The 12640-nt window shown below is 42.9% G+C and overlaps 2 protein-coding genes across 2 annotated transcripts in view; both read left to right on the top strand.

Annotated features, from left to right (window-relative positions):
* The first annotated feature begins 693 nt into the window (after window positions 1–693).
* The window catches only part of LOC111243275 (nudC domain-containing protein 2-like), a 48904-nt gene continuing 36957 nt past the window's right edge, over window positions 694–12640 (top strand). The window contains exon 1 of the mRNA XM_022788563.2: window positions 694–833. Coding sequence (XP_022644298.1) covers window positions 716–833 — 118 coding nt within the window. The 5' untranslated portion in view covers window positions 694–715. The remainder of the gene's footprint in view (window positions 834–12640) is intronic.
* On the top strand, window positions 833–9943 carry LOC111243274 (dual specificity protein phosphatase 14-like). Its single transcript, XM_022788562.2, has one exon. The coding sequence runs from the start codon at window positions 1722–1724 to the stop codon at window positions 2304–2306; it is 585 nt and encodes a 194-aa protein (XP_022644297.1). The 5' UTR covers window positions 833–1721; the 3' UTR covers window positions 2307–9943.

Genomic DNA, 12640 nt, shown 5'->3' with positions numbered 1-12640 from the left:
AAATCTACTGAAAAATTAAAGTTTGCCCATCTGTTCATTATATGTTTACACCTTCGAACCCCCGATTTGCTAAATGTATTGCTGCGTTTATTTTGCAGATTAACGAGCGACGTGCGACGATAATTGTCTGAGCGAAGATTCGCGGCCTGTCAGTGTTTCGTGTCCGGTAAAATTATGGTGCTTCTGCTACCTGCTGCTGCTGCCGCTACGATTATTAACAGCTTCGCTCAAAAGTACCGTCGTAGACCCTAGGCGGGACCTGTGGAATGATTACGGTCTATCACTGTGATGTTGTTTTATACTAAATATCGAGTAGCAACAACAACGTAAACGTCGAACCGATTCATTTTATCGGCACTGTCCTAACGTAACAAACTCAGCAGCAGTAGCGTCAGCAGTCCGCTGAAAATCCCACTGGTTTCTGCGTTAGGTTTCCGAGCGATTCTGCTGCAACAAGTTTTTACCACAGTGCTACACACATTTGTATGATCCTATAACACAGAAGCTTTGATCGAAGATCGGTTGCATTCTGTGCCTTGCTGTGTGTATGTGTGTGAGTTCGTGTTGAGTCTGTGGCGTGCAGTTGGTTAGCACAGAAGTCGTTGGTAGTCGTCTGTCAGTCTGGTCGTTGGTCTGACGGGTCTCAATCTGTTACCATCGATCAATCACTGAAACTTGTGTAATCCGCCGGTGTGATAGCTGTTAGTCGTAAGCAATGGCAAGTAACCTGTCTCACTTCGATGAACGAGGAGGACGCGTCGATTGTGCTACAAGATGGGGTTACTGGTTCCAGACCGTCGCCGAGGTGTTCGTCAACATCCAGGTGCCCAAAGGTGCGCGGATGATGTCCGTATAGATAGAAAAAAAAAACATGAGAGAACAGCAGGCGTAGAGAACAGAAATAAATATGAGTTAAGCAGAAACAGATAATTATACACTACAGAAAATAGAAGATAAAAGTTCGTATCATGTATCACGTCGGAGCCTATGCACGAAATGTGTATTATATGAGTCTTAATCCGACGAAGCTTACCGTTGTTGTTCGTCATGAAGTGGATGATGATGATGATGATAATGACCAGATAATATCAAGTTAATGACGATCGAGCGATTCTTTAGCCGCTGTGTGTGGGGAGTGCACAGTGAGTTGTGCTTCAATAAAAAGCCAGTGCGTGTGAAAAATTTTCGCGATGTTTGTCCGCTTTCGCAGTATGCGGCTGTTTGTGGTCTAGTTTAAGCATAAGTTGCCAGTGGCTCTTTCTTTTTAGTGGAGGTCTACTGCCATTATCAATTAGTTAGAACAGAAAAGTTTGGCCTAGAAGAGGTTTTATTTAACCCTAGTCGATAAACAACAATTGGTCGTCGACCGAGAAGTTGAGGGTCTTGCCTCTACTGCTGTTAACGCAACCATAAGCAAGCGTAGTTGTAGTCTTTTTTCGAGCTTCAGCAGCTATATATTATACTCTGTAACCCGATGACGTATATTCATGTCGAGACGCCAAAGGGGGAACATATCAAAAACAACAATAATAATTACAACAAAAAAACAATCGCAACAATGGTATTGAAGAGGTCCAAAAATAATTAGAGTTGTGTTGAGAAACGAAAACGCATATTAAATTTTGCTCAGAGTGCTGTTTTTCAACCGCAGCTATTGAATCGAAAAGCATCATTATCAGTTGTAAGCGAACCGCGTGTACACGTCGACGAAGGACAACAACATGTCAGTGTTCACTGCCATGTCACAGATCACGGAGGACTTGTTCCTTTGTGGGTTGCGCGGCCTTACTCCAGACAACCTGAAAAAGTTTGGTATCACAATGGTAGTCAACGTGACAAATGATGTAATAGATGACGGCGTGCCGGGCATAACGTATAAGCGTTTCGCGGCTGTCGACGAGCCCTCTCAGGACTTGAAGAAGTACTTTCATCCGGCCGCTGACTGTATTCACGAGACGATTCGAACAGGAGGCAAGGTCGTGGTGCATTGCATGGCAGGAGTCTCGCGCAGCTGCTCAATTGTGCTTGCTTACCTTGTCAAGTATCGCAACATGACCCTGCGTGAGGCCTTCAAGTTTGTTCGTGAGCGTCGCTCGATCGTGCATCCGAACTACGGCTTCTTTAGGCAACTGATCGAATTTGAGCGAGAAATTCGTATATCCTGCGAGCCCTCCGTTAAGATGGTCAAGCTGAGTGAAAGCTCGTCAGAACTTGTGCCCGACATTTACAAAGAGGAATGCAAAGCCTTCCTCTGGCTGCATTCGGTCAAGGACAAACTGAAAGAGGATCGAAAAGCAGATAGCTAGCAACAGTTGCCGGTCGGGTTGCACATGGCGGCCCGACCCATCAGAGTATATCCATCTGCGTGGGAAAGATTTGTGACGAAGATCACTAACAAGAAGCAGTGATCGAAGCAAGAACCTGCCGATGCGAGGATCCTCTTCAATCGATAATTTGAAGGCCAAAAAGCCAACAAATTTAAGACTGAAAGGCTAGCTCTCCATGTACGCCCTCGCAGATGTTATAACCTTAATGTGGGATTAAGGGCCACCATGATGCGGGTGGAAGTCGAGAGAAAGCTAAAAATGATATACCTCCTAATAATGTAGTAGCAAATGTATACGGTCTCTGAAAAGGGATGACAGAGTGATCAGTGGTAGCGATCCAAAGCCGGAACACAAAATTTAATAACCGTATCGAATAAGGAACGTCGTCTTGCAAAATATAACTTGTTGACAACTGCTTTGCATAAGTGTTGAGAACGCATACACGGATGGAGATAAGCCCATCCAAGGCCGTCAAAAGTGATGTCTGTCGCAGCACACGCCAAGGCTTTTTCGCTAAACTGTTAAACTTATGCCGAAATTTATATTCAGTATTGGCTCACGGGGTTAACTAATTTTATGATTGTTTAGCCGCAAAAGCATTTTGTCACTGGTGGCTAGACGCTTAATCTAGTTCACATTATTCCAGTGCAACACTTAATTTTTAGGCTTTTCGTTGGCTCTCATGTTTCGGTCAGACAAAAGCACTGATAAGTCCGGTTAGCAGTAAGCCTTTATAGAGAAAAGGGTGTACCTTTTTTGCTGTTTACCTAAATTTACTTTTCTCGACGAGAAAATGCAAATATCTGCGAAAGAGCATTTGGTTGTGTAACTACTACGATTATATTAGGTATATGCACACGTACACATGAATATTTGTTGGAGTCTTTCAGATAATAATAATAATAATAATTATGATAATTTTGTTTTCCGAGGCCTAGATCTAAGGCCTATAATGCGTGTATTAGAAGTAGCCTATGTAAGCCAATCCCTGGATGGCCAAAAAGCGTCGTAGTAGACACTAAGTGAGGAAACGAAGCTCCAAACGGCGTTTCGTAGTCAGGTTTGTGGATAGTTAGGTTCAAGCTTTACTGGTTGGCAGGCAACACACTGCAATCTTTTATCTTCATGTACTAAATAAAATATTAAACATAATATTTGCTCAAGCGGAGGCATACCCGTTAAAAGTGGGTCAAGTGGGGATATGGGTATGTGCTGGCTGTCTCTTAGTGCCAGGGATCACTGTTGGCACTGGCCGGTGAAAACAGGGTTACGGGTGTAGGTTGAATAAATAGTGAACTGGTGGATAGTTGTACAGAAGCAACGCTTTCGATTTGTATTTGAGCGTCATAATGACCTGACTTAGCGCTGTTCTTAAAGGGTACATTGACTGATCGGACTAAGAACGAACAGGCAGGGTGGTGCACAGCCGTCGAACCAATACTAGCTCCTATAGTGACGGGCTCTGTGCTATTACCATGTATAATGTGGGTAATGTATAATGGGAAATGGATTTCTCTTATTTCGTCATCCCGGTTTGATCGGGCTTGCCCGCGTCATCTGTATGTGACGTTTGAAAAACATGCTAGAAGATACAGAAATATTGGGTTACGGGACGAAGTGAAGAGGGACTAAGCTAAAAAAAAGAGTGGGCAAAGCGTGTTATTGATCGTTAACCTATGCCAACCTTCCCTTTTGAGATGGAAAAAAATGCATCCTTGCCAAGGACGACATTCTTCTCAAGATGCAATACGATAGTACGCATGGCTAGAAATAAGAAGCTGTCGTAGACTGGATGGTTGCGATAGCAGTTACTGCTGCTAATGTTAACAATAAGTGTGTTACAATAGCTATCGCTACTCATACAACAACAACAACAACGAGTAATAAACACTGCAGTGGCAAAACCTGAAGGATAATTCTAAGAATGGTTAATAGGTTTAGTACCAGATTATATGATGTCGCATATGCTACTCTGGTCATAGAGGGTACACACCCATACACTCACCCTACTTATAAGGGTAGCGAACTGGGCGAAATTAAGAAACTAGGTGGTAGATGAATGTAGTCGGTGCCTGTTTAAAGCTGTTCGGCAGACATACAGTAGAGTTATTATTACTATTAACGGAACAAAGCAGTTAAGGTGGCTGATTTAGGTTTTTATGGTCTGTAGATCCTAGAGCGTGCTATACGCTCCGAAGTTCACCGTCAGCGGTCAGTCAGACACATAATGCGTATATGTTTAGGTATGCCTGTGTACTCGTTTATGCGTAAGCAGGCATTACATACACAGGACTTGTGAATAGCCTATTAGTAAGCAGAAGGAGAAATTAGTGAAGATAAATGGGTGTGTAATGTCAGAGTTACCTGAAAGTCACTGCCTGACTCAAACCCGCTACACGACGACAAAAATCAAGACTAGCTCTAGTGATAGTAATAACAGTAAAGTAGAAATAATAATAATTCTTACTATTGTTATTACACTGTATCCGTTACACAACTAATACTACTATTCCGACAAAAATACCCACAGATAGATGAGCGACTATTATAGATATGGTATTGGCGATTATATTACTATTAAAATAGTAAAAATATTATACAATAGTAGCAGTTGTTATAGGACTCCCATCGAGCAGAAACTGCCGTACTTCTATGGAGGTACTTTTTAGTATAGTACGGAGTATTTTTTAGTATAGTAACCAACTTATTAACTATTATATCCTATGCATTATTTCTCATCACTTTATCAATTTAGTTATTCTTACTATTTTTATTATATCACTTATTTTATCTATGTAAAATTTCTCGATGTTTCTAATTACTATAATTAAAAAAAGAATTACTATCTGTTCTAACTGTTATAATCGAATTACAGAACAGTTTAGCACTGATGCGCATTCTGTTCGCTGTTCCTCTGGAATTATAAACAGCACGAGAGAACACCTCCTCAATGATGAAGATAAAATTATTCATAAGATAAGCATTAATTATTGTCATTATTATTATTATACTCGGCAAGAATGATGCAGAGGGTCCAGGCTATGCTTGTTGTTTTTGTGGCTGTTATCGCTACTGGGTTATATTGCATAGTCATATGCACAATGGACGCTCCTTTTACATTGGCTAGCAAACTGTCGCAAAACAATGAGATAAAATCGGGGTGGTGGTTTGACAGACGGTACTACGTGGGCTGGCCTATGTTTTTGCAAATACAGCAGGGCTCAGGATGAGTAGACATTTCGAAATATGAAAATTACGCTACGATGCAGGCTTGCTGTTTGATTTTGTTCCTCCCGCGATAAGCCATTTAGGGAGAAATCACTTTGAGCACAACAAGCATTTGGAGGTGACTGACGCTAAAAGCGATGCGGCGGACAACTAGATCCTTTTCTTCGAGGGACGTGGGCCGTTCCGTACGAAATGGTGTCTACTGAGCTATAGCCTAACATGAATCATATTATCCTCATATTTGTTTTATGAATCACGTCAAAGTCCTTGTCTTGTTATCTTTTTTCCAGTTACGCCCTCTTATTCATGGATTTTGTACAAAAGCAATATAAGCGCCCCAACAGTTATGTAAGATTGTGGCGAAAACCATTTTGGATTTTTTGTTTCAATCGTCTCGGATTTAGACAAACCATATAAATAATTATATCAGTCTTGTAAATTCCTATCCGTAACAAATCTGTAAGTCGATTTCGAAAAAGCGAAGTATGTTACTCCTTCCTTATTTTTGTTGATTTTGCCAGTATCGAAATCTTAAGCTAACACTGGCTTAACGAAGTTGAGTTTCTATAAACGCCATTTCAGGAGTTCCAGCCCAGACACAATGACCACCTCTGCCGTTAGAATAAAGTCGTTAAAACCCATGGTATGAAATACTGTTTGGGACGCGCTTAAGTAATTTGCCATGTTGAAATGCTGTGAGCTCAATCTTTCTCTGCGAGTCTGCATCAACGTTGGAGATTTTACTTGGATTGCCTCTCTCACGGGTATTTCACCTTCTGTATTCGTTCGATCACACCATGCAAAATACGCACAATCTGAAAAGTCTAACCGTGTTACGGGCAGTAACGGTAACCGTAGTAGGCATATACAGCTGGGCTCTATTCGACTCGGTTTTTGTCGTCGGTTTGTCCGCGTAGCAGTCGTGCTAGAGCATCAGCGGAACAACTGCTGCTTCAGCATAAAGGTGTGGAGTAGACTAGTATAGGAGGGTCTCTGCGACAGCCGAGGGTCTCTAACCAGCAACTGTAGTTGTGGCTACCCTGACCTATTGCGGTCCTGCAGGACCGCCTAGACTAAGAGCAAGGTTAAAGAGGAGATGGCCGAAAACAACACAGGCCGGTAACAACGTGATCAGATTATTTATTCGTTTTATTTTGAAGCATGTCGCGGACCACCATGGCCGGGTTTTCTTATCCTTAGCGCTTTCTTCGCCCGAAAAAGGGACAAAGCAGAGCTACGCCTTGCGCGGCCACCATGAAAAGGTCGTCGTTTCCTGCCGCATCATAACCGGTCCACTTCTTTAGACAAGCTTGTTGCCTTCCCTTGTAAGCATACGGCTGCGTTACTGCGCTGTATTGTGCCTACCGCCTGCCAGTTTTTGGCGGTAACGTTAACAAAGCTCAGGTGTTGGGATTGCATCAAACTAGGCCCAAGGGACCATGATCTACTGAACAAGCCTGAGCGACAGCATCCAACATACAGATGTGATGCTATGCTGTCGGCGCACATCATGCACTGCTATAGTCTTTTTCAGAATAATTCACAACCACTGTCAATTGAAATTAATGACTACGTGAAACATGAGCAAACAAGCTGGCGGATCGGTGTTGTTGCCAAGAGTGGCGTCAACAGTAGTTTCATTCATTGATTTGGTTGGTTTCCACATGTCCTTAGGGAAAATAAAGGTAGTAATTCTGAGATAGCTGCGGACGGGCCGAATGGAGATATATAAATAGAAAAACCAAAAGTGCCACAAGGCCCGATCTCATTGCGAAGCGACTACGAAAGTGGTTGCTTCATTGTTAATACTTTCTCTCTTGTTCGACGTCTTGCCTTCATTTAATTGAAATACGCAATTGTACTCTATTAGCGGCGGATACATATAGAAGATATGTGCACTAGTTACATTTCTTTTAGCCCTTTTTTCTACTTTTATTCACGCTCATAGCGTACTTTTTGTTTGCATCAGCCACAAGCCGACGTTATTTAGTGTCATGTATTTCTATTCTGGTTATATATATCGTGTAAGTCAACTGCTGCATATTTTCCTCGTTACAACTTATGATAACTATGCGCCGATATTTTAGATCGACTTCATGCTGATTTCCTTAATAGGATTCAAGAGGTTAATAATAGCACATCCATATGTTGAACAACGATTCTTATAGAATCCATAGTAACTGCAGTGATATAATTATTCCTTTCTTTCTGTGTTATAGAAGCACATATATACATATATATAATATATATACACGTGTGTCGCATAAGCGACTTGTACGCACTTTCTGGACGTAATAACAATCATATTTAGAAAAGACATCGGAGTGGACGACATAAAGAAGGTCGGTCACTTGTTTAAACGGGCATATCTAGTTAAGTAAGATTAACGATGATGATCATGGTTTTGTGCACGTCTCAACAAGAGACCCGTAAGTGTGGCTATTGTTTTCGAGGAAGTTCCGACCGCTCATGCGGTTGCTGACTAAAAGATAACTGCCTTAGCAAGGGCATTACCATGGATAACGATGATGACGAATCAGGTCCTGTGATGATGATGCTCAAAATGGGGACGTCTGTTTGCTTTCAACGTTGCTAGCTGTTATTGCGAAATAGAGATGAAGGAAAACTAGACAACAAAACGAAAATGAAGAATTATGAACACGTAGCAAACGACTCCGATGGAGTGCGTAGTTCGGTTCACCAGAGACGCTGATGTTAGTCTACACAAAAAATACAACGACCGTGGCCAGAGGTGCTGCTCTCTGGTGGAAAACAATAAGATGGTAGGTGTCTGCGGGTGCTGGATCTTTAAGATACAATCTATGTAGAAGATGCTCTAAATTGGATTCCATTGTGCAGAGCGGGTAAACGTATATGCCTACACGTCTAGAAGGTCTCGAAAACAATTTTCGTGCGCGGACTTCGGTTAAGGAGAAGATGCAATCCTATCAACGATAAATGTTGGAACATTCGGGCAAAAACCCTTCGCGTAATCATAACACTATTAAACCTTATTGCCACCATACATTACTAGCTTCAACTCTCAATCCCGGTTGTACTAAAACCATATCTTAGAGCTATAACTTCGCTTTTTGTTTTCGCCATTTGAGACCAACTGTAACAATTGGCTCACATTATTAATAAATAATGAACATCCGTAAAACTGGCCGTTGTTCGTAGCGGCCTATGCAGTCTGCCATTTATCTTCCATCACTATAACAATGGAATGGTGCTCTGTTTTATCTTATGGCTGTTCAAATTTCTTTTCTGCACACGATGAATTGAATTCCCATAACGGCTGAGAGACTGAGAATGTATTGCTGTGTGGTAAGTGGCGCCGATAATGGCTTACTTGGCCCTGCTTAACATATCTGGAATATTGAAGGCATCATGCAGCTTCAGGCACTTTTTATTACCGGGTGGGATCGAAACGATACGGAAAAAGGGCTAGTTTTATACCCATCGCAGGTCCGTTGTTCCAGTCCAGTAAAAAGCAGCAATAAGTAATAATGGGCTTGGGCGGTGGGGGAACCTGAAAGACAAGCTATGCGGGATACCTTTATTTTGTTCCGCCATCCTGTTGTACGTTGTTGTCATCATCATCCACATATCCATGGTATATCCAGATAAAGGCACACAACGAAAAGAAACCGAAATTTTATACTAAGGAGTAGAAGGACGAACGTAAGCAGGATCGCAAGCCATTACTTTTCGTAGGCAAAGGTCTGGCAGAAGGTGGAATTTGGTGTTGTTGGGCAAAGCAACTAATGATCTGGGAACTTGCAAAATCGACGGTAACAGGTGATGATGATGATGATAAAGCTAATTTTTAGAGGAGGGGGGAAAGCTCGGTAAACGCAAATTGTGACGTCCTCAACGAAAACCATTAATAAATGGTAATAAAGAATTCTGTCTCTGTACATGTACCTTTCCGAAACACATGCACATATATATCTTTGGCGTATTCATTTGTATGCCTGCCTATTTGTCTGTCTATTACAGAAAAGGGGCGTGGGTCTGTATGTTTAGTGAATGATTAGACTTGATAAGAGGGAAGAACAAATAACTGGAAACCATATTATCACGTTAACAGGCGAAATAGTACACAACAACTTATCATCAATCATACTTGTTGTTATAAGTTTATTATTATAAAATTATATATAAGATTATAAAATAATGCCAAAATACAAAGACAAAGTTGCCTGGTATGTGACGAATAATTCACAGCTGACCGTGACAAAATGATATTAACCACATTGAAACGACGAGGACAAGATGAATATGAACATGAAGGTGATGATACTTATAAAATGGAAATAAAAATAACTGAAATGTCAATGATGATAATGATGATTTTAATAAACTTTTGTACCGCCACCGTATAATCAGTTGTTATCTTTTCGTTTCTCTCATAGAAAGACACGATGCCTGTAATGTTGTCTACCAAAACTAGTAATATTTATGCAAACTCGTATCTGAGTATTTATGCACACTTCTTTATTATCTATATGCTTTCTATATACAAGAACATTCATTGCGTAAGTGAAAGTGTGTCCCGTGGGTGTGTGTGAGAAAGTTAAGCTTCGACCATTGTTTGAGGAAAGAAGTCTTTTGTAGAAGGCGAAGCACGGCTGGTGCAAGCACGCGTGCTGCTGATCGAAATAGGGACCGAGGATATATCCCTATCTCCCATGAGAAAAGAAAGGCTGAGTTGGCACAGGACCCTGCGTGTACCGCTGCTACTCTTATTGCCTTCAGTTCTGTGCAGCTTTCGTAGCTGGAGGAATGCTCTAGGGACAGCGATTTGCTTCGCTGATAGCAGATCAGCAGCAGAAACAGCGGGGATGGTGGCGATAGTAGCAAGTTGCTATTACTATCACACAACTATTACACAACGGAAAAGTCAGGTCTCGGCAACGTTGTGGGTGTGCAGAAGCAGAAAAGTTCGTTGTTTACGCTTTGAGCCAGGGGGCCTTAAGGAGGAGGGCATTGTGTCAGCAGCAGTAGCGATGGTACTTGGGTGCTCGATAGTCAACATAATCGGTAGCCAGGGGTAGCACAGTGCAGCGAAGTACAGCCGTACACAGCAGGGCAAAACGAATAGGAAAATAGCAGCGACCGTTTTCTAACAAACAGGGAACGCCATAGAACGACTCTATAAACCTGTGGTAAAACGAAAGTCGGCTGACTTGAGAAATACTAGCAGGCTAGTGATGATGGTGGTACGGATTCGCGTATGCCCCTACCCACTGGATCCCATGTGGTCCTATGCGAGCCTGTCGCGCCCTTCGCAGCCGCCACTACCGGAGAGAAATAAAGTCCTAACGGGTCGTTGTTTTCAGATCTACTTTACCCTTTTTGCTTCGACCCATTTTATACCTACTCACTTATTCTCGCATCTCCTCCTTTCTCAGCGTGGTTCGTTTACTCCACCCCCTTCCCCTCCCTCCTTTGAACTCTATGAGCCAGGCCTATATAGCTCATAGCTAGCAGTAGCAGTAGTAGTCGAAGTAAACAGATATCGGCGGGAGTTTCTCTTTAGCAACATAAGGCAGACCGACCGACCTATCCCCTAAATTGGCCATTGAAGCTCAGTCAAAGTAGCCGGTGTGGCTTAAGGATAGGCCCGACCAAACTTACCACATCATGGTTTAGTGTAGTATGGTAGCCTAGGGCAATTTCAGGCCTGAGTTTCGTAGAGCAATACGAAGTTGCTATTGCAAGGAGAACGAGCAAAGGCGGACGAACTCGACCAGTGCCATGCTACTTTGACTTTTGATTTCCAAAGTAGCTGATATAATGTCGAGAGCCAATTTTCCCATCGTGCGTGTGCGAGCGCTCACGACTGCGTAGGATTGGTCGCTGGAATCCTTAAGACGACAAACCGAAGTACTTGAAATACAGGCTCAGAAACTGCTAGTTTCACTGCTATAAACCAGACGGGCGAGCAGAAAATCGACGAAAAGATTGACTCATTTTCTTTTGACTGAACGGACATGATGGGTATAAAGCTGCCGGGTAAGGCAGTGGGAAAAAGGAAAAACAGGCGGCCGGGCTGGTGGATACTGTCATTTTCGAAGCACAATTGCCAGGAAGGAACTACAGGAGGAGAGGAAGACTGCGACAGCAGAGGAACGAAGAAGCTTAGGGTGTCCCGTATGATGCTTTCTCCGACTTTGAGTCGTCGCCGGCGGTGGCTGGGATGGCCGTAGCAGAGGCGCTGTGAGACTGCTGCACAGATAAGATCCCGGTTTTACATTCAGAGCCGACTATTCTTTCATTGGTTCACCGGGTTCTTCGTCGAGAAATAGTACTGCATTAAGGGTTTATCCTTGGTAGATTCGGATTTCAATGCGTTTCCCCGGGAGCAAAAAGGTGAACAGTGTCATAGGTAGCCTGAGTTAGTGGCGATGGCGGTGTTCTCTGGTACTATTGAGCGGGTGCATGGATCGTCGGAAGACGGAACGTTGGGACACGGCATGCGGAATAGATCCTGCTGGCTCTCTTCTTGCCTTGGGTCTTTGAATCACTTCGACCTTTTGGTCTCTGCTACTACTCCTCGATACTCGGTCAAGCCTGTCCGTCCATTCAATATTCTATTAGCCTACTAGCCTTAATAAATGCTGACTTCGCTAAGGCTGTACTTTGTTCGCGCTGTGCTATCCGTTTCTCTGACGCCCATCACTTTGCCACTCTTCCCCCAAGACACACACATACGACATAGAGACATATTTGCTCCCACATAACCGGCGATCTAACGAATTTGACCCGGCCACAACCCGACTCCGCGGTCGGGCCGCGTTTCTGTCCTAAGGCGCTGGAGTCAACGTTACATATTCTGCCCTTTGGCTTGCTTCTACGTTTTCCCGTTTTGTCGTGTACTCCATCTACATTACTGACGCCTCTGCTTCAGCTAATGCCGTTTAAGAGTTCGAGACTGAATGGGCTGATTTGCTGTTAGAGCAAACACAAACAACGGCTACAATTTGCCGGACACGGATTCTAAGCCCTACTGGTTTCTACTTGCGGCTCAACAGCCTTATCTCAAGAGACTTTCGAAAGCCATTCACCTAATATTCCCC

Source organism: Varroa destructor, unplaced genomic scaffold (genome assembly GCF_002443255.2).
Source record: "Varroa destructor unplaced genomic scaffold, Vdes_3.0 BEIS01000001.1, whole genome shotgun sequence".
NCBI classification, from domain to species: domain Eukaryota; kingdom Metazoa; phylum Arthropoda; class Arachnida; order Mesostigmata; family Varroidae; genus Varroa; species Varroa destructor.
This window is presented reverse-complemented; position numbering and strand designations above follow the sequence as displayed.